Source organism: Nannobrachium achirus, assembly GCF_963921795.1.
Source record: "Nannobrachium achirus genome assembly, chromosome: 24".
Classification (NCBI taxonomy): domain Eukaryota; kingdom Metazoa; phylum Chordata; class Actinopteri; order Myctophiformes; family Myctophidae; genus Nannobrachium; species Nannobrachium achirus.
In genome coordinates, this window is record NC_137831.1 from 1,288,478 (window position 1) to 1,310,740 (window position 22,263).

The 22,263-nt window shown below is 41.1% G+C and overlaps 1 protein-coding gene across 2 annotated transcripts in view; it reads left to right on the plus strand.

Moving 5' to 3' along the window:
* The first annotated feature begins 3,459 nt into the window (after positions 1 to 3,459).
* Positions 3,460 to 22,263, plus strand: part of LOC308280378 (vesicle transport protein SFT2B-like) — a 26,536-nt gene continuing 7,732 nt past the window's right edge. For both annotated transcript variants that reach the window (XM_080720639.1, XM_080720640.1), the window contains exons 1-4: positions 3,460 to 3,704; positions 12,446 to 12,535; positions 15,096 to 15,181; positions 20,031 to 20,112. In XM_080720639.1, coding sequence (XP_080576765.1) covers positions 3,633 to 3,704; positions 12,446 to 12,535; positions 15,096 to 15,181; positions 20,031 to 20,112 — 330 coding nt within the window. In that variant the 5' untranslated portion in view covers positions 3,460 to 3,632. The remainder of the gene's footprint in view (positions 3,705 to 12,445; positions 12,536 to 15,095; positions 15,182 to 20,030; positions 20,113 to 22,263) is intronic.

A 22,263-nucleotide genomic window follows, 5' to 3' on the forward strand; every position in this document is an offset into this window, starting at 1 on the left:
TTTAATTTGATTAATTTGTTTATTTCCCATGAAATATCATTCACAGCTTCAGTAATGGGCGATGTGTTTTTTATGATATTTATCTGTATAATATGTTTTAATGATGACTTGAGTGCAATGGACCGTGATGGATGCTTCAATCAATCAATCAATAAATCAATAAATCAATCAATCAATCAATCATCAAAGTCAGGATCTAGTTTATATGCAACTTTTTGGGGATTGATATAAAAATAAGACAATCCAAAAACCTTTATCATTCAGTGAGCCAACTATAGTCTCACATTTACACACTCTCAGAGTTACAGAGCTGTAAGGGTCCATTTGGTTCCATTTGTACACTCTCAGAGCGTGCATGCATTTGTGTGTGCGTGCGTGTATGTATGTATGTGTGTGTGCGCGTTCATGTGTGAGTTATCTTTAGACCAGATAATCCTAAACGTGGTATATATATATATATATATATATATATATATATATATATATATATATATATATATATATATATATATATATATATATATATATATAAATAATTTGTTTCTCAGACACGCTATAATAATATTGTTCCTGTTTTGTAAATACAGATTAATTAATGTTTTAATAAAGTTTAATTAAAGCACTGTCTTTGTTCCGTTCTGTCATTGGTTGGTTGATGGATTGAAATATTTATCAGAAGTTTTGCACACACTAGGGCATTAACGACTTGTGATTTTTGCAAGTCGACTCGACTCAATAAAAGGTTGAGTTGAAGTCGACTTTATCGTTTGATGACGTCATCACATCACACAACCCCCCAATTATGTTGGGGGGTCCCCAGATGATTAACTTAATGTGAAACATTGTTTTCTCTCTCAAGTCTCAACAGTAAACAAACCAACATAAAGTTTAAGTGTATAGACTATAGAGGGTATCTGCACATTTATAAAGTGACAATTTAAGGACTTTTTAATACCTCTAAAATGACAAAAATTAAACATTGTCCAAATTGTCAAATATTAGAGGCAGAAATTGTGAAAATAGCCGATCTACATGCTCACAACGCCTCGCATCGCGAGGCGTTGTGAGCATGTAGATCGGCTATTTTCACAATAGAACGATTTTTTTTTTTTTTCAACTTTGACTTTCGACTTTCTCTGGTGGGAGTCGACTTGTGTAATGAAGTCGACTGCGACTTGTCGACTTTTTGGTTAATGCCCTAGCATGCAGGAAAAGGTTCGCCTGTAAGTGTTTTTTCACATGGCCAATGTTTAGCAAACACATTTATCTGCTCAATGTTTGTATAGGATTTTTTTTTTCTAATTCAAAGTGGGGTCCGCGGACCACTGCTTTAATAAAAATAAGCATCGGTATTATTACTTTATTTTGTATTTAAACATATTTTTGTGTGGTCATGTGTAATCAATGTATTAATTTATTAACAGAGCACAGAATATTAACTCAGGGGTCTTCAACGTTTTCAGGCCGAGGACCCCTTAGCCTAGTTGAGAGAGAGATGAAGCAGGGACCCCTTAGTTGAGAGAGAGATGAAGCAGGGACCCCTTAGTTGAGAGAGAGATGAAGCAGGGACCCCTTAGCTGAGAGAGAGATGAAGCAGGGACCCCTTAGCTGAGAGAGAGATGAAGCAGGGACCCCTTAGTTGAGAGAGAGATGAAGCAGGGACCCCTTAGTTGAGAGAGAGATGAAGCAGGGACCCCTTAGTTGAGAGAGAGATGAAGCAGGGACCCCTTAGTTGAGAGAGAAATGAAGCAGGGACCCCTTAGTTGAGAGAGAGAGATGAAGCAAGGACCCCTTAGTTGAGAGAGAGATGAAGCAGGGACCCCTTAGTTGAGAGAGAGATGAAGCAGGGACCCCTTAGCTGAGAGAGAGATGAAGCAGGGACCCCTTAGCTGAGAGAGAGATGAAGCAGGGACCCCTTAGTTGAGAGAGAGATGAAGCAGGGACCCCTTAGTTGAGAGAGAGATGAAGCAGGGACCCCTTAGTTGAGAGAGAGATGAAGCAGGGACCCCTTAGTTGAGAGAGAGATGAAGCAGGGACCCCTTAGCTGAGAGAGATGAAGCAGGGACCCCTTAGCTGAGAGAGAGATGAAGCAGGGACCCCTTAGCTGAGAGAGAGATGAAGCAGGGACCCCTTAGTTGAGAGAGAGATGAAGCAGGGACCCCTTAGCTGAGGGAGAGATGAAGCAGGGACCCCTTAGCTGAGAGAGAGATGAAGCAGGGACCCCTTAGTTGAGAGAGAGATGAAGCAGGGACCCCTTAGCCTAGTTGAGAGAGAGATGAAGCAGGGACCCCTTAGCTGAGAGAGAGATGAAGCAGGGACCCCTTAGTTGAGAGAGAGATGAAGCAGGGACCCCTAGCTGAGAGAGAGATGAAGCAGGGACCCCTTAGTTGAGAGAGAGAGAGATGAAGCAGGGACCCCTTAGCTGAGAGAGAGATGAAGCAGGGACCCCTTAGTTGAGAGAGAGATGAAGCAGGGACCCCTTAGTTGAGAGAGAGATGAAGCAGGGACCCCTTAGTTGAGAGAGAGATGAAGCAGGGACCCCTTAGTTGAGAGAGAGATGAAGCAGGGACCCCTTAGTTGAGAGAGAGATGAAGCAGGGACCCCTTAGTTGAGAGAGAGATGAAGCAGGGACCCCTTAGTTGAGAGAGAGATGAAGCAGGGACCCCTTAGCTGAGAGAGAGATGAAGCAGGGACCCCTTAGTTGAGAGAGAGATGAAGCAGGGACCCCTTAGTTGAGAGAGAGAGATGAAGCAGGGACCCCTTAGTTGAGAGAGAGATGAAGCAGGGACCCCCACAACCTGTTCATAGATTCCATATAGTTTCATTGTTTGACAGCACAATCATCAGTGTATTTTGGATTCATGTCAATTTGTGTTTCCAGATATTTAACCACTTGAACCGTCAATACTTAATAAACTTGACCTTTCACTCTGTACTTAGTCTGCTCTTTTTCCCTTCTACACCAAAGCTCTTTGACAAAAATAGCCGATCTACAAGATCTGCTATTTTTGTCTAAATTTCTCTGAATTTTCACTAGGGTGAAATTGACACTAGGGTTCGAGTGGTTAATACAAAAAAGGAGAAAAACTTTTTTTCTATCACTCAAAGATCTGGAGGACCTCCTGTAGTAACTCTGAGGACCCCCTAGGGGTCCCGGACCCCCTGTTGAAGACCCCTGTATTAACTCATAGTGTATTATTACACTGCCATCTATCTACCATATGGTGAAACAGCGCCCCCCCAGGTCCTGCTGTGGCCGCAGAGCGGTACTGCAGGCCCTGTCTGTCAGTCCGTCCAGCCAGAGCATGGGATTTAATTCAAGTTTCCTCCTTCTGCGCTGTGATTGGCCGCCAAAGGGGGTCGCCCGGGACAACCAAAAGCCCAAGCTGACCAATGACAGCGCGAGCCACCACCTCTCCGTCCCCCTGGGCTATGGGATGGACAGAATCCCCACCGGAGTGCACCTGTTGTTCCAAAAAACAACATCCTCCTCACAACAATAAAAAACTACTTTTTAACACATTTAAACACTTAAACTGCGGGTAAAAGCACTTTAAACCTTTAAAGCTAACTCTTATGTTCACACAGAGACGGTAGAGTCTGGTTTTAGAGGCTGTTCTGGGTGTTTTTAGATGGATAAACTGAAGAAGGTTCTGCGGGGAGAAGATGCTTCCAGCGGGGGAGACAGCACGGACATACTGGAGGTAAGGAGTGGATGCTAACCATGCTAATGCTAACCAACACAACAACACTGTGACTAACATGTTAGTAGCTTTCTGTTTAAAGTACTTTATAAAGCTTTGTTCTGCTAGTTTCATCCTTCTGGCTCCCATTGGGACAAACACATACTGAATAAACTCCTCTTTGTTGGGGGTCTGTTTGGAAACCACTGGTCTCTGGGGCAGGGGTTCTCAAGCTGTGGGTCGGGACCCCCAGGAGGTCCCCAGATGATTAACTTAATGTGAAACATTGTTTTCTCACTCAACAGTAAACAAACCTACATAAAGTTGAAGTGTATAGACTTTATACTGTCATACACTTAAAAGGACAACTTTAGTTTTTTACAACAAGGGTTCATATTTTAGTTTGTAATTAAAGAATATAAAAGATGTGTGCTAAAATTATTTCATTTACTTCTTTCTATTGTTTTAGAGATTCTTATTTCAGTGGTTGGGGGCATGCGTACAAGTGGCTAAATATGTCATTTTAAGAATAAGCCCATTCCCAAGATACAACGCAACCTTTCATGGTTGGATGTGACTTATGGGGGCTAGAAGTGTTACTGTAAATAGCAATAAAGAAACTGCTGGCTTATTGTGTCTAAAAAGACATATTTAGCCACTTGTACGCATGCCCCCATGCGTACGCATGCCCCACATTTTAGCACGGTAAACGCGATAAAACAATAGAACGAAGCAACTGAAAACATTTTAACACTCACTTTTTCTTTTCTCTAATTACAATCTAAAATATGAACCCTTGTTGTAAAAAAAAATAAGTTGTACTACTAGCTACCAAGTGGTTCTCAACCTGTGGGTCTACTCTGGACCCCCTGAGGGGTCCCCAACTCCACTTTATTTTAACATGATGTGAACCATTGTTTTCTCACTCAACAGTAAACAAACCAACAAAGTTTAAGAGTATAGACTCATATACTGTTATACACTTAAATGTTATGTTGGATTTGTTTACCTGTATACCATAGAGCAGTGGTTCTCAACCTGTGGGTCGGGACCCCTAGGGGGGTCCCCAGATGATTAACTTAATGTGAAACATTGTTTTCTCTCTCAACATTAAACAAACCAACATAAAGTTTAAGTGTATAGAGGGTATCTGCACATTTATAAAGTGACAATTTAAGGACTTTTTAATACCTCTAAAATGGCATATTAAACATTGGCCAAATTGTCAAATATTAGAGGCAGAAATTGTGAAAACAGCAGATCTACATGCTCAATCTACCCTCACCTTTTCTTCACTCTAATTACAATCTAAAATATGAACCCTTGTTGTAAAAAAAAAAAAAAGTTGTCCTACTAGCTACCAAGTGGTTCTCAACCTGTGGGTCTACTCTGGACCCCCTGAGGGGTCCCAGACTCCACTTTATTTTAACATGATGTGAATTTTTGTGAACCATAGTTTTGTCACTCAACAGTAAACAAACCAACATAAAGTTTAAGTGTATAGACTATAGAGGGTATCTGCACATTTCTGAAGTGACAATTTAAGGACCTTTTAATACCTCTAAAATGACAAATTAAACATTGGCCAAATTGTCAAATATTAGAGGCAGAAATTGTGAAAACAGCAGATCTACAAGCTCACAAGCAGCTCATGTAGGTGTGTTTAAATCAACACAGCAGTGTGCACATAGAAACCAGCTCACCTGTGTGTGTGTGTGTGTGTGTGTGTGTGTGTGTGTGTGTGTGTGTGTGTGTGTGTGTGTGTGTGTAAATCAACACATCAGCAGTGTACACATAGAAACCAGCTTCTCCGCACACAGCCTGCAGAAACAGCAACAACCCCATTGTTGTAGTCTGGGTCTGGGATCATTCACTTTCTGGGTTGTAACCGGTCTGGAACACGTCATGTTGTAGTACTCAAAGGACTACAATTTGCCGGAACTATCAAACCGGAAACAGTTTTAACCCAAAATAATTTCCCTGCGCTCAAGGACATACCTTTTTAGGGCCTGCCTAATAAACTCCTTGATGCAGAGTAGTTTTGCTTTTGAAAAGTTTGTTTGAGATATGCATCTTTTAGTCCAACTCGTAGCGACTGGCAAGACTACACTAGGCTACTGGAGCATATTAATAGGGATTGGGGAAACAAACGGAGGGAACCAAATCAAAGCGACGCCACTTCTTCTAGTGGTTTCTGCGTTGGGCAGAAACTAGTCACGCGTAGCCAGACAACTATTCCACAATCTCCGAATGCTATATAGAGTCTGGAACGGCAGCTCCCGAACGGCAAGTATCAGAAGTAGCCACTGCTGCACTGAACTGTAGTCCCACTGGAAACATAACAGAAACACACTAGCACAGACAGAGTCATTATAATGAACTGTAGTCCCATTGGAAACATAACAGAAACACACTAGCACAGACAGAGTCATTATAATGAACTGTAGTCCCATTGGAAACATAACAGAAACACAATAGCACAGACAGAGTCATTGTAATGAACTGTAGTCCCATTGGAAACATAACAGAAACACACTAGCACAGACAGAGTCATTATAATGAACTGTAGTCCCATTGGAAACATAACAGAAACACAATAGCTCACACAAAGTCATTCGAGCGGCCTATTCTTGTTATGAGTGTATAGTTTAAGAAAACGTTTGAGAACATCATGGAGGTAACACCAATAACACCAGAGAAAGATGAAATAACACCCCCAGAAATGTTGAAAGGAGACTTAATGCTTCCAGTAGGACATGTTATTTCTACTGCACCAAGGGAGCGGTTGCATCACATCCGCTTTATCTCACACTCATCGTTTCTATTTCCGTTTGCCAGACTGTTGACGGGAGCATTTGACCAAATCGCGGAGGCAACAGTCTAGCGAGACTAGGCGTAAACCAAACTGATAAATAAGAAATTCAGACTAATACAAATAAAAGAAAGATAGAACTTTCACTAAAAATAGAAAAGAATATGGAATCCGGAGATGATGAGGTGGTCGTTCCTTGCAGCTTTATTCAGAGAAGCATCAAAAACAAAGTCCAGGAATGGCATAGAATCAAGTAGAAAGGACCCAGGGTCCTAAAAGCACTGACCTATACCTCACGGCCGGCCAGGCTCAAACTGAGTACTTCATGTCAATTTACCGTACCCTTAAATACAGTAGCAATACACAAAGTCATGGCCTACTCAGACAGACAGATGGTTACAAAGTGACATAAACCAGTAAGGCTCCCTAATCGGGAGATAAGCGACCGTAGGTCACTTATCTCCACAAATAGGGCAAAAATGTGTTTTGCCAAAATCTTCCTGATCCATGTTGATGACATGAGTGTAGACATACTGTGCAGTGATTTTCGTGATTTTAGGGCAAAATCTGTAGGAGCAGTGTCCAAAAATGTGTTTTTAAAATTCGGCCTGGAGGTGGCGCTATATGGGAGAGATTCATGTTGATGGGATGAGTGTAGACATACTGTGTACCGATTTGCGTGATTTTAGGGCAAAAATTGTAGGAGCAGTGTCCAAAAATGGTTTTTGCAAGAATCGGCCTCATGGTGGCGCTAGAAGAGGGCCATGTGAGAAATGAGGGGTGGGGTCTCCGTGCCGGCAATGGCGGACGAATAGGTACCGGCCCCGGCTGTCCCGGTCGCTCCTAGCCGGAGTTACGGCATTTTATGTGAGCTGCAGTGTAGGGGTCCTCCACTGGGGGCGCCACCACTTTTGCATCCGTTCTGGAGCACCAGGAGTGGGTGGTCCCCAGGAATTCCCCGTGAGCAGCCCCGTTGGGGTGGTCATTTGGTCAGTTTAGCACATTTGGTCATTTTTTACATCTGGGGGTCCCCCCCAGGTCCCTGGAGCTCCGGGGGTCCTTGGAGGTTGTAGTTTGGCAGGCAAGGAACGTGTGTGCAAAATTTGGCATGGATCGGGGCAACGGTTGCGGAGATATGAGCAGGGCAAGAGTGTGACGTGTGAGGTGTGACAGACAGACTGACGGACTGACGGACTCACACTTTGTGCAGGGTTTGATAGTAAATGCGACCTACGGTCGCAATGACACAGACTGACAGTAAACAAAAGGACAGTCAACATTCATTGTGAATCAAAGGATATGACACCTGATGGAACAGCTGGCCACAGCTGCTGCATATCTGCTGTAGACCTTAGTCAGACTGATTAATGTCCAAAATATAGTTTCACAGTTCATATTAATATAAATCAAAATACATACATTTGTTTAAACAGAAACCTATTTATCACAAACGGCCTGTTGTGAACGAACACCAGGCTTTCCCCCAGAAAGCCTGGTAGGCGAGGTTACCACTGGTGTAGTTATTGTTGCACTAGCAGTGCCGTTGCCACGTCTGATTATTATAAGCCACGTTGGACTTGTTTTCCTCTGTAAATTCCCTGGTAAATTATCGGTACGTTGGTGTGTGTGGTTTTTTCCCCCTACAAGGACCTGGGTAGAGTGGTGTGAAACTGGTACTAAACGTGGTACAAAAAAGTAGTTACAGTTGCACTAGCAGGGCTGTTGCCACGTTGGACTTGTTTTCCTCTGTAAAGTTTTTTGGGAGTTTTTTTTAAAAGTTATACCATGTAACTTTTTTTATAAAACAAATCTTAAAATTGTCCTAACTGTTAAATCGCTAAAGTTTTAGAACACCCACTCCGTTATTTTCAGCTTCTAAAGCCTTCTCTTTATATGTTTTCTATGATCCTGACCGGGGCCCGGTTTTCGTGGAAAAATTACGTCATCATACACTACCAGCCAATCACAGCGAGGGTTATACACTGCCGGTCAATCACAGCGCATCTTGAAGTGGGGTCGCTATCACAATAGGGCGGCCATATTTGTAGGCGCCGGTGTGTCTCTATACTCGGGTGAAGGAGTCCGTTTCTCCGGAATGCCTGAACGCACAGGAACCAGGGACCCCTCTAAAGATAGATCTCGGCGAGGTGGAGGCAGACGCGGGGGTGTGAGGCCCGGTCCGCAAGACGTGGACGCGACCGCGGTTTGCTATAGAGCTACTGACCACTAGTTGAGCAACTTACACAGTATAGCTTTAAGCTTGTTTCTAAAGCCGTGGTTTTTCATCCTTTTTCACATCAAGATCCATTATTTATTGGACAGCAGGGATGATGAGACGATAAGCCATATCATCGTTTATCATCATGATAAAAAAACACTCATGATAATCGTATCGTGGAGATTTAATTTATGGTGATATCGTCCTCCGTCATGCACTGGGATCAATTCACCTTTTATTTGCTGAGCTGCATATCTGGTACCACTTAAACCCTCTATTGGTAAAATGTACTTATAATATACATACTTTTTTTCACTCTCTATCAAATCTCTTTACAAAAAATTGCTGATCTACAAGCTCACTTGTAGATTGGCTATTCTTTGGCAGATGTTCTGCTCCATGGATTGATTATCGTGATAATATCGTAATTCGTAAGTTATCATTGTGATAATATCGTAAGTTGTTATCGTGATTATATCGTAAGTTATTATCGTGATAATATCGTAAGTTATTATCGTGATAATATCTTAAGTTATTATCGTGGTAATAGTGTAAGTTATTATCCTGATAATATCATAAGTTATTATCGTGATAATATCTTAAGTTATTATCCTGATAATATCGTAAGTTATTATCGTGATAATATCGTAAGTTGTTATCGTGATAATATCGTAAGTTATTATCGTGATAATATCTTAAGTTGTTATCGTGATAATATCGTAAGTTATTATCGTGATAATATCTTAAGTTATTATCGTGGTAATAGTGTAAGTTATTATCCTGATAATATCTTAAGTTATTATCCTGATAATATCATAAGTTATTATCGTGATAATATTGTAAGTTATTATCCTGATAATATCGTAAGTTATTATCCTGATAATATCATAAGTTATTATCGTGATAATATTGTAAGTTATTATCCTGATAATATCTTAAGTTATTATCCTGATAATATCATAAGTTATTATCGTGATAATATCGTAAGTTATTATCCTGATAATATCGTAAGTTATTATCCTGATAATATCATAAGTTATTATCGTGATAATATCTTAAGTTATTATCCTGATAATATCATAAGTTATTATCGTGATAATATCGTAAGTTATTATCCTGATAATATCTTAAGTTATTATCCTGATAATATCATAAGTTATTATCGTGATAATATCTTAAGTTATTATCCTGATAATATCATAAGTTATTATCGTGATAATATCTTAAGTTATTATCCTGATAATATCATAAGTTATTATCGTGATAATATCTTAAGTTATTATCCTGATAATATCATAAGTTATTATCGTGATAATATCGTAAGTTATTATCCTGATAATATCTTAAGTTATTATCCTGATAATATCATAAGTTATTATCCTGATAATATCTTAAGTTATTATCCTGATAATATCTTAAGTTATTATCGTGATAATATCGTAAGTTATTATCGTGATAATATCGTAAGTTATTATCCTGATAATATCGTAAGTTATTATCCTGATAATATCGTAAGTTATTATCCTGATAATATCGTAAGTTATTATCGTGATAATATCGTAAGTTGTTATCGTGATAATATCTTAAGTTGTTATCGTGATAATATCGTATGTTATTATCCTGATAATATCGCAAGTTGTTATCGTGATAATATCTTAAGTTGTTATCGTGATAATATCATAAGTTATTATCGTGATAATATCGTAAGTTATTATCGTGATAATATCGTAAGTTATTATCGTGATAATATCGTAAGTTGTTATCGTGATAATATCGTAAGTTGTTATCGTGATAATATCGTAAGTTGTTATCGTGATAATATCGTAAGTTATTATCCTGATAATATCGTAAGTCCAGAATTCTTTGGTCACAATAATCGTGATATGAAATATTTTTATCGTCCAACAGACCACTGTTGATTTGGTCGACTAAAACTATGACGAAAATTAAATAAAGACTAAAACTATGACGAAAACTAAATAAAAACGAAATAAAAACTAAGCTGTGATGACTAAAACTAAGACTAAATATATTGACAATTTCGCCAACAAAATAAAAAATATCTATTCTGCATCTAGCACCAGGCAACATTTTTAAGTTACCAAAATCTTTGCTTCTGTTGGTCCCCAGAAGAAAAACAAAATGAGATTGAGGTGGGGGTCCGCAGCCAAACACACATCTTTTTGGCGTTACTTGACATGACAAAGTTGGAACCACTGATATATAGCATATGTTTTGTCAGAAAACTGTTAGGATTTACTTTGTTGATTCAAGAATGCTGTCTGCTTGGAGGAGTGTGTGTGTGTGTGTGTGTGTGTGTGTGTGTGTGTGTGTGTGTGTGTGGGGGGGGGGGGGGGTCTGTCTGAGTGTCTGGCCCTGTTACAGCGCCACCAGCAGGCGGGTTTGAGTAAAACACATTTTTGCACCACAGTAGCCTACTCCTACAGATTTTGTCCAAAAATCATGCGGATCGGTACACAGTATCTCTGTAGCCATTAGGCCTGGGGCGGTATCAACATTTTGTTACCGCGATTACCGTCTTCCCATTTACCGCCGGTACTGCGGTAATTACCGCACCCCCGTATCTATTAATTAAGGTTCGGCGATAAGCCAAAATATTGCAATCATCTTCCCTAAAGTCGCCTCACAGCCTGACTGCCCGAGTTATACTTCTCCGTACAGCACAGCGGGTATGGCTTTGAAAGGAGCAGATCTACAAGCTCACATCGCATCCGGGACGCATTCTGAGCTTTTAGATCTGCACTGTCGGGTTACCATAGTAACGTAGGCTAGCTACTTAGCTTTTCAGACACAAACAGCTGTGTGAACAAACCAGAAGAGGACGGGTAGTCAGATCGTGTACAGTGATTCTGTAAACTCACGTCACGTCTCAACTCTCAAATCGCAGTGATTGAGTGCTGCTATATACAGGTTTTAGTTACAAGAAAAGGTTATAAAATCGCAGACGCGCCGCCGGACGGGGCAAAACGTGCGATGCGGTGGAAAAAGTAAAATGGTTTCATTTTCGGTTTTAGTCCACGCGTCCCGCGCTCCGCCAGTAATCCGTATGAATAAAAAAAGATATGCCACAACACAAGGTATGTACATAACATCCTTGTGTCGTGTGGATTACAGAGAAAGTTTACGCTGCTCTGTACTCCTCTCGCGGCTGCTGTGGTGCCCTGGCCTGACTCTGTGTCTCTGAGAGTGAGAGTGACGTATGTGGCTTCCAACATGTGGTACACGGCCCAGAGCAGAGCGGCATGGAGCGCATGCGGTCCTCGCTTCTCCCCTGTTTTAAAACTCGCTTGTTTTCCAATATAAAATTGACTTTTTTTTGGTCTTTTTTACCGCGGTAAGCACACTGACACCGCGGTAGACCTCGGTTTACCGCGGTACGGCGGTACGGCGGTTACCGTGTCCAACCCTAGTAGCCATTAAACCAAACGGGTATTTCTTACATTGATGCTCCTACATATTATCATGCAAGCACCAGTTAAAGTTACTTTCCATCCCTCATATACTGTGTGCACAGTGCACACCCCATAACCCACATACTGCACATCATTTTGGAGCTCATAATTATCTTCTAACGGGTAAGGGCTAGTTATATTTATACATTAGTGTCTGTCTGTCTGACTGTCTCTCTCTCTCTCTCTCTCTTCCTCTCTCTCTCTCTCTCTCTCTCTCTCTTCCTCTCTCTCTCTCTCTCTCTCTCTCTCTCTCTCTCAGGCAGCGAACCAGGCTTCCACCTTATCCTGGGGAACCCGAGTCAAAGCCTTCGTCATCTGTTTTGTTCTGGGACTGACCCTGTCTATACTGGTAAATACTGACCCTGTCTATACTGGTAAATACTGACCCTGTCTATACTGGTAAATACTGACCCTGTCTATACTGGTAAATACTGACCCTGTCTATACTGGTAAATACTGACCCTGTCTATACTGGTAAATATATCTGTCTATACTGGTAAATATATCTGTCTATACTGGTAAATACTGACCCTGTCTATACTGGTAAATACTGACCCTGTCTATACTGGTAAATACTGACCCTGTCTATACTGGTAAATATATCTGTCTATACTGGTAAATACTGACCCTGTCTATACTGGTAAATACTGACCCTGTCTATACTGGTAAATACTGACCCTGTCTATACTGGTAAATACTGACCCTGTCTATACTGGTAAATACTGACCCTGTCTATACTGGTAAATACTGACCCTGTCTATACTGGTAAATATATCTGTCTATACTGGTAAATACTGACCCTGTCTATACTGGTAAATACTGACCCTGTCTATACTGGTAAATACTGACCCTGTCTATACTGGTAAATACTGACCCTGTCTATACTGGTAATGTACCTGTCTGTCTGTCTGTCTGTCTGTCTGTCTGTCTGTCTGTCTGTCTTGTCTGTTTGTAAGACTGTAAGTTCCGATTCCGATTCGAACTGCGAATCGAACCGATGTGTGATTCAGTGAATCATAATTACAACCCGAATCGCATTTCACTTCCACGTGCAAGCATGCTTCCGACGAAGAGAAAAAAAGAGAGGCGACAGGTACACTCTGACTAGACCACAAACAGCAAACAGCTGGTCAAAGGTGTGGAAATGTTCTGGCTTTCCTGTTAGCTATATGAGGGCACACGAGGAGGGGTCGTTGGCAAAACGGACACCGTTTGCCCAATAAGCCCTATTCATGCCCCGCCCACTCAGCAAATCTCTCAGCAACTTCCTGGTGCTGACGTCAGCTTTGAAGGGTAAACCCTGCTATTTTAACACAGCCAACAAATCATTATTTCGAACGGTAAAGTAAATTATAATGCTTTGTGCCTTTTACTATATTGTGTTCTTGATCATGCTAGCCGTATTTTATACTTTACTATTTGGAAATTGCATTAAATTTGCGATTTCTGTGTTAACTCTATGGCAGGGTTCCCCAATTAGTTTTCCCCAAGGGCCAAATTATGTCTAGGGTACCAAGCCGAGGGCCACAACATTGAATCATGTCTAGGGTACCAAGCTGAGGGCCACAACATTGAATCATGTCTAGGGTACCAAGCCGAGGGCCACAACATTGAATCATGTCTATGTCTAGGGTACCAAGCCGAGGGCCACAACATTGAATTATGTCTAGGGTACCAAGCCGAGGGCCACAACATTGAATTATGTCTAGGGTACCAAGCCGAGGGCCACAACATTGAATCATGTCTAGGGTACCAAGCCAAGGGCCACAACATTGAATCATGTCTAGGGTACCAAGCCGAGGGCCACAACATTGAATTATGTCTAGGGTACCAAGCCGAGGGCCACAACATTGAATCATGTCTAGGGTACCAAGCCGAGGGCCACAACATTGAATTATGTCTAGGGTACCAAGCCGAGGGCCACAACATTGAATCATGTCTAGAGTACCAAGCCGAGGGCCACAACATTGAATTATGTCTAGAGTACCAAGCCGAGGGCCACAGCATTGAATCATGTCTAGGGTACCAAGCCGAGGGCCACAACATTGAATCATGTCTAGGGTACCAAGCCGAGGGCCACAACATTGAATCATGTCTAGGGTACCAAGCTGAGGGCCACAACATTGAATCATGTCTAGGGTACCAAGCTGAGGGCCACAACATTGAATCATGTCTAGGGTACCAAGCTGAGGGCCACAGCATTGAATCATGTCTAGGGTACCAAGCCGAGGGCCACAACATTGAATCATGTCTAGGGTACCAAGCCGAGGGCCACAACATTGAATCATGTCTAGGGTACCAAGCCGAGGGCCACAACATTGAATCATGTCTAGGGTACCAAGCCGAGGGCCACAACATTGAATCATGTCTAGGGTACCAAGCCGAGGGCCACAACATTGAATTATGTCTAGGGTACCAAGCCGAGGGCCACAACATTGCAGGGGGCGACGGTGGCGTTCCCGCTACTCCAGTGACAGTTCAGATATCGTCGTTGTCGGGTGAAAATCTTGTATGTCCAAAACCGTTCGTTTTGCATTTATCATTTTAAAAATGATTTAAACTAGTGAAAACAGCCGATCTACAAGCACACAATGCCTCGCACCGCGAGGCATTGTGTGCTTGTAGATCTGCTGTTTTCACTACTTTTGTGCAACGGCCTTGTTTGATGAAGCAGGGCTTTACTTTGCGAAAGAACGTACACAACGTACAATGACGATATACTAGTGTTGTTGCTGCACCCACAGGCCGCAGATGGTCCGTGGGCCGCCTATTGAGGAACCCTGGCGTACAGTACCTGTTTGTTCTGCTTCTTACTGTACACTATTTCAGGGTCCATCTGTGTGTGTTGTTGTAATTAATAAATTATATTGAATACTATATTAATAATAATAATATTATTCATGTTCCAGGGTACATGTCTGTTGTGGGTACCAACGGTTGGACTTGGAATCTTTGCTGCTTTTTACACCCTGGGAAATGTCTGTTCACTGGCCAGGTAATGTGTGTGTGTGTGTGTGTGTGTGTGTGTGTGTGTGTGTGTGTGTGTGCGCGTGTGTGTGTGTGTGCGTGCGTGCGTGCATGCGTGCGTGCGTGTGTGTGTGTGTGCGTGTTGTCTGTACTCTGTAGTGTGAAAGTGCAAGTGGTCAGTTCAGTGATACCATACCAAAAAAGACATGCATCCTGTATTCTTATATTTAAGCAATATTACACAAGAGGGTGTGATGTATCGTAATTATTGTACCGACTGCGTTGCCGCAGCCCGCAGGGCGAGTGCCCGTAGGCAGTGCAGAAGGTACAATAATTAGATACACCACACCCTCTCGTGTAATATTGCTATTATACAACTGTTGCCCTTAAAACAAAAAATATGTCAACTTCATTTCATTGTAATTAAGATATTCGGTATGGGTTTATTGCTTAGTCTCCAAAGGGAAACATGTTTTGCCACCAGAGCGAATACAAATACACAAAATTAATGACAACATATAAGAAACATACAAATACACAACAAATAACAATAACAGACTTTACAAGTTACATGACACCCTCCCAAAAACCAAGCTAGCGATGTACGTTAAGTTAAGGAATCTAACAGCAGCAGGAACAAAGGATTTCTTCATTCGCTCAGTAGAGATTATAGGCATCAAAAACCTGTTGCTGAACTTGCTACGCAGGTCCTTAAATACCTTATAGAGAGGATGGCCTTCGAAGGAAAGAATAGTGTTCAATTTGGTCCTCATTGGCTTGGCTATGGTGATATCCAAAGTATCCTGAGGGAGGCCAATCACTGAGCCAGCCTTTTTAATCAATTTATTGATTCGGTTTTTATCATCGGCAGTGATGTTGCCCCCCCAGCAGAGCACAGCATAAAAGAGGACACTAGCAAGGATACCTTGGTAGAATACATGAAGGAGTTGACCTACTGATCTCAAAAGATCTGAGCTTTCTCAAGTGGAAAAGTTTAGACTGAGCTTTCTTGAACACAGAATCTGTGTTCATCTTCCAGTCCAGCTCCCTGTCCAAGTGAACACCAAGATACTTATAGGACTGGACTATTTCTACCTCCTGCCCTTTGATGATGACAGGTGAGATAGGCACCTTCTTTTTACAAAAGTTAACAACAAGCTCTCTGGTCTTTTCTACATTGAGCAGTAGAAAGTTATCATCGCACCTGCGAACAAATAGATCGATTTCCTTTTTATAGGCCCGATCGTCATCCTTGTTGATGAGACCAATTAGAACAGTGTCATCAGAGAATTTCTGCATGTGACACTTTGCCTCACTATGCCTACAATCTGCGGTATAAAGGACAAATAAAAAGGAGCTAAAACGGTTCCCTGAGGGGCTCCAGTTTTTGTCCGATAGGAATTTGTAATTTTTTAAAGACTCATTTAGCTACTATGTCCCTGAACGTCACATGAAAACCGCTAGCCTAGCCGCCTAGCCACCTAGCATAGTGTGGGGAGAGAGGAGCGCTTGCTGTCTTTCGTGACCAACGCAGCTGATTTCTTTACTTGATGAGAGACAGTGCAGTAGTGCTCGTTATATGCACGGTTGGAGAGCCTGTTTTCCATTGAGAGCCCGACTACCTGTTGTATATTATATTATATTATATTATATTATATTACAATTGCCTCCTGTGTGAACTGTGCATATAAATAGGATGGGGCAGGTGTAATTAGCCTATATACCGGTACATCTATTGCTTCATGAATTCAATTGCACCTGTCAACTTTGATTATTTCCAATGTCTTATACTTAATTTATTTATTTAAAGACACATTTTTCTTTTTGACTAAAACTATTGACTAAAACTTGACTAAAAACCTTTGTGAGGGTTCGTCGACTAAAACTGGACTAAAACCTTTTGAGTTCTCGTCGACTAAAACTAGACTAAAACTATCAAGGATATAAATGACTAAAATCTGACTAAAACTAATAAGCATTTCGTCAAAAAGACTAAGACTAAGACTAAAACTAAAATGCCTGCCAAAAACAACACAGGTGTGGTGCCTAACACGCTCCCACATGTGTTAATACAAGACTTTTTCACAACTTTTCACAAATAGCCGATCTAGTGCCGCGCTGAGCTTGTAGATCTGCTATTGTTTTAATAGTTAAAGTAATTCCAGGTCTTAATGGGTTAATTGATCAGAAAACATAAGTCTAAATATGGAGATACAAGGTTTCTACCTGACAACAACAATATCCATGATTTAATTGGTTTAAATCACTGCATCTCTTCTCTCAGTGAGGAAACACTTTATGTGTGGAGTTGCGCTGCCCTCCCCTGGTAAAAGTAGGGTACTGCCACTGTTTTATATAGACAGTGTGTTACTTATACTTGTGCCATGCTACTATACTAGTTGTTAAAGGGTAGGCATAATAAGCATTGCTTCAGCCTATGCCTTTTTGGTCAGAAATGTGGCTCTATTTCGTTGAGTAATTTTCTTTGTATTTTCTACTAAAAAGAAAAAGATGTGTATGATGCCACAAGAATGATTGAAATAAACTAAACTAAACTACTATCACTAGCCCTTACCCGTTCAAAGATATGAGCTCCGAAATGATGTGCAGTGTGTGGGTTATGGGGTGTGCACTGTGCACACAGTATATGAGGGATGGAAAGTAACTTTAACTGGTGCTTGCATGCTAATATGTAGGAGCATCAATGTAAGAAATACCCGTTTCGTTTAATGGCTACAGAGATACTGTGTACCGATCTGCATGATTTTTGGACAACATCTGTAACTTCACAGTTATGTCAGGTGTGTTCATATGCTAATGGTGATGCGATTTCAGGCAGACACTCAGACAGACAGACGACATTTGGAAAATGATATGTTTGATATACCTTTACTATTATGTGCCTGTAAGCTTGATGTAACTTGAGTAAAGCCCTTTGCACACAGGACAGTTGCGTTTTTTTCGTTTGCTGCATGAATAAAACACATTGGATTTGGTGTGCAATGCTGTGCGGAATCGGCGCTGCGGATCCCAAAAGGAGTCATAAAAGGACTGATGAGTTTTTACCGCATGCGAGACGCACAAATCGAACTGGGTTCGATCGAGAAAAAAAACGCACGGCCGCAGCCACTCGTCGCACGGCTAATTCGGATCCGGTGTGCATGAGGTCATAGAGAATCATTGTTTTCTTTTAAAAAAAATGAAATTGTCCGCTTTATCCGTGCAGATAAACACGCCTGTGTGCAAAGGGCTTTACTTGAATATTGTACAATCTGTATGGTAGAGTATGTTTATATAAGAATTTGGGCTGGGATGCGATTAAAACTTTTAATCTAATTAATTACAGGCTTTGTGATTAATTAATCGCAATTAATCACATTTTAATCGCACATTGACCTGAGAAGCATTTATTTTTTCAAGTAAAACACATTTTGTTGTACGAGGGAATCAACGAGTGAGTTTTTTCAATCTAAATTTCACATCCACTGGGCCAAGCAAAGCGCTCTGATATGCCCGAAACTGAAGGTTCTGTGGTGCAAAAACTAAGTGCGATTAAAATGCATACATTTTTTTAATCGTGTTAATTTTCTGTAATTAATTAATTGCAATTAATCAGTTAAAGTCCCAGCCTTAATATTTATATGCTGGGGTTAAAGTTCTCTTTCAGTCTAGAGGATTCCATTGGGGATGTTTCTGAGATCAGTGCAGATCTGTAAATAATAATTAAATAAGGGGGAGGAGTAGCGATGGCCGCGGTGTGAATGACAAACTCATCAAAACTAGGGCTGTCACAATTATTACATAATCGTCTAATCGTGATTATTTGACATTATCGCAATTATTTTGTCATAATCGTCATAATCGTGAATGTTGAAAAATGTCCGAAATCGTGGAAATAGCAGATCTACAAGCTCACAACGCGTCGCATCGCGACGCGTTGTGAGCTTGTAGATTGGCTATTTCCACTATCAAAGTTATTTTTTAAGTAGTAAGTTGTCAAATATGTCAGTAATTTCTTTGTATATTTAGGTTATGTGTCATATCTACCATGTACAACTTCAAAGCCTAAAAGCCAAACAGAAATGTAATTGTCAACGTCAAAAACACAATTAAATCGTTAATCGCCAATTATTTGAGGGACAATTAATCGTCATGTAAAATGTCATATCGTGACAGCCCTAATCGCTAGTCAAGTGATCTCCAAACTAAAAAGCAGTTATAATTTCCAGATCAGAGTATTTGAGTTGTCCAGACTAGCATAGAATACAACAGAAGCATGGATTGGAACACACATTCAGTGAAGGCCGTTCAGAACGTCAGCACCAGGTTCCCAAGCATGGTTTCTAGGGCTGTCACGATGTGACATTTTACATGACGATTAATTGTCACTCAAATAATTGGCGATTAACGATTTAATTGTGTTTTTGTCGTTGATAATTACATTTCTGTTTGGCTTTTAGGCTTTGAAGTTGTACATGGTAGATATGACACATAACCTAAACACACAAAGAAATTACTGACATATTTGACAACTTACTACTTAAAAAATAACATTGATAGTGGAAATAGCCGATCTACAATGCGACGCGTTGTGAGCTTGTAGATCTGCTATTTCCACTATTTTTCAACATTCACGATTATGACGATTATGACAAAATAATTGCGATAATGTCAAATAATCACGATTAGACGATTATGTAATAATAGTGACAGCCCTAATGGTTTCCTCTGACTTCGGTGTGTGTGTGTGTGTGTGTGTGTGTGTGTGTGTGTGTGTGTGTGTGTGTGTGTGTGTGTGTGTGTGTGTGTGTGTGTGTGTGTGTGTGTGTGTGTGTGTGTGTGTGTGTGTGTGTGTGTGTGTGTGTGTGTGTGTGTAGTACCATCTTCCTCATGGGGCCGGTCAACCAGGTGAAGAGGATGTGTGCTAAAGAGAGAGCTCTGGCTACTGCCATCATGCTGGTTAGTACACACACACACACACACACACACACACACACACACACACACACACACACACACACACTTTAACAATGTATTTATGTCCACACAAGGCTAACTTGTACTACCAGAAGACTTAAAGGACCAGGTCACCTCTGGGACAGCCAGATCTTATTTTATTGTTGTTTGGGACAAGATCAACACAATCCTGAGTTATTTTTTGTGTTCAATCTGTGTTTTTAGATATTTTAGTATTTCAGCATGCTACAACTGACTAGGGGTGTCTTCTAAAAATCGACGAATCGACGCGTCGTTTTAAGCCCCGGGAATCGACGCCAATTGTTTGAGTCGAAGCGAAAATATATATATTTTTTATATCACCAGTTAGCCTACTACTGCCAGTACTGCGTGCACTGCTGGACTGGTGTGGTGTCATGTACTTCCAATGAGAAGTAGCAATTGGCGAACAGTTATTTATTGTCTCGCACCAGCGTCGGGTTGAAAGTGAGACGGAACGGCCAGAACGGTTCAGAACCGCCGCTTCGTTAAAACATTCAGAGCCGGGAAGGTGTTCCGTTAAGAGGAGGAAGCACGCTGTCAAAATCCCATATTAAATAACCTGCCACAGCACAAACGCGCGTCCACGAAGTAGTAAACAATCTTCTAAAGTCAAATTAACATACACAAGTGTAGGCTACAAGTTACATTTTCTAATTAAAGTGCTTCTGAATTGTTCCAGTGTTGTAATCCATGATGAATGATTGTGTTTCGCTGTGTTTGCGTCCATGACATGTCCACACTACTGGCTCAAGCAGGAGCTGTGCCTCCACCTTTTTATGATCCTTTTCTGAAATGAATCCGTTCTCGACACTGACTCATTACTCTGTCAGTGCTCTGTGTCCCGCGACTGCGGACTGGATCCCATCGTTCATTTAAAAGAGCCGTTCAAGAGAGCGGAATCGTTCGCGAATGTCTCATCTCTACTGCACGCTGCAGACAGTGCAGAGAGACGGGGCAGAGTTGAAACAGCAGAGATGTTTTATTTGTTTTAACGGTGTGTTATAACTCTATGGTTGTACACTGCTATGCAGATAACATTTGTGCTCGCGCACCGATATCACCGAAAACACTGTGTATTCAATTCATCTCTTAATGTATTATTCTATTATGTTGACGTGGTTTAAAGCAACACTTTTTTTTTTTTTTTTTTACACAAAGTAGACTATAAAACGATTCGTCGACGCATCGGATTAACCCCCGCGACTCGAGTCGACTTCATAAATCCTGTGTCGAAGACAGCCCTACAACTGACCAGTTGTAGCATGCTGAAATCGGCTGAAATACTAAAATATCTAAAAACACAGATTGAAAACAAAAAATAACACAATAAGGATTGTGTTGATTGTGTCCCAAACAACAATAAAATAAGATCTGGTTGTCCCAGAGGTGACCTGGTCCTTTAAGGTCTGGTTGTCCCAGAGGTGAACTGGTCCTTTAAGGTCTGGTTGTCCCAGAGGTGAACTGGTCCTTTAAGGTCAGAGGTGACCTGGTCCTTTAAGGTCTGTCTGTATAAGATCTGGTTGTCCCAGAGGTGAACTGGTCCTTTAAGGTCTGTCTGTATAAGATCTGGTTGTCCCAGAGGTGAACTGGTCCTTTAAGGTCTGTCTGTATAAGATCTGGTTGTCCCAGAGGTGAACTGGTCCTTTAAGGTCTGTCTGTATAAGATCTGGTTGTCCCAGAGGTGACCTGGTCCTTTAAGGTCAGAGGTGAACTGGTCCTTTAATAGACCTTAAAGGTCCTTTAAGGTCTGTCTGTACTTCCACTGAAATGTTCAGTGAGTTGTGTTTTCCGACGTGCACATTTCCGGACTCTCGTTTGGTCCGATGCTTTTCAGAAGTCCTTTTCAGAAGTCCCGAGGGACATGATTTTATGGTCGAAAAGTCGACTCCCACCAGAGAAAGTCAAAAGTCGAAGTTGAAAAATGTTTTTCATTATCATTATCATATCCTCATTATTTTTGCTCCATGTGTGCGTCTGTACAGCATTCAAACAGTAGGATTGCTTATTGTCAAGGACAGAATGATCCAATATTACAGTGCTACATAACATTTGGTATAACACTGTTCTATTATAAAAATAGCAGATCTAGATGCTCACAACGCCTCGAGGCGT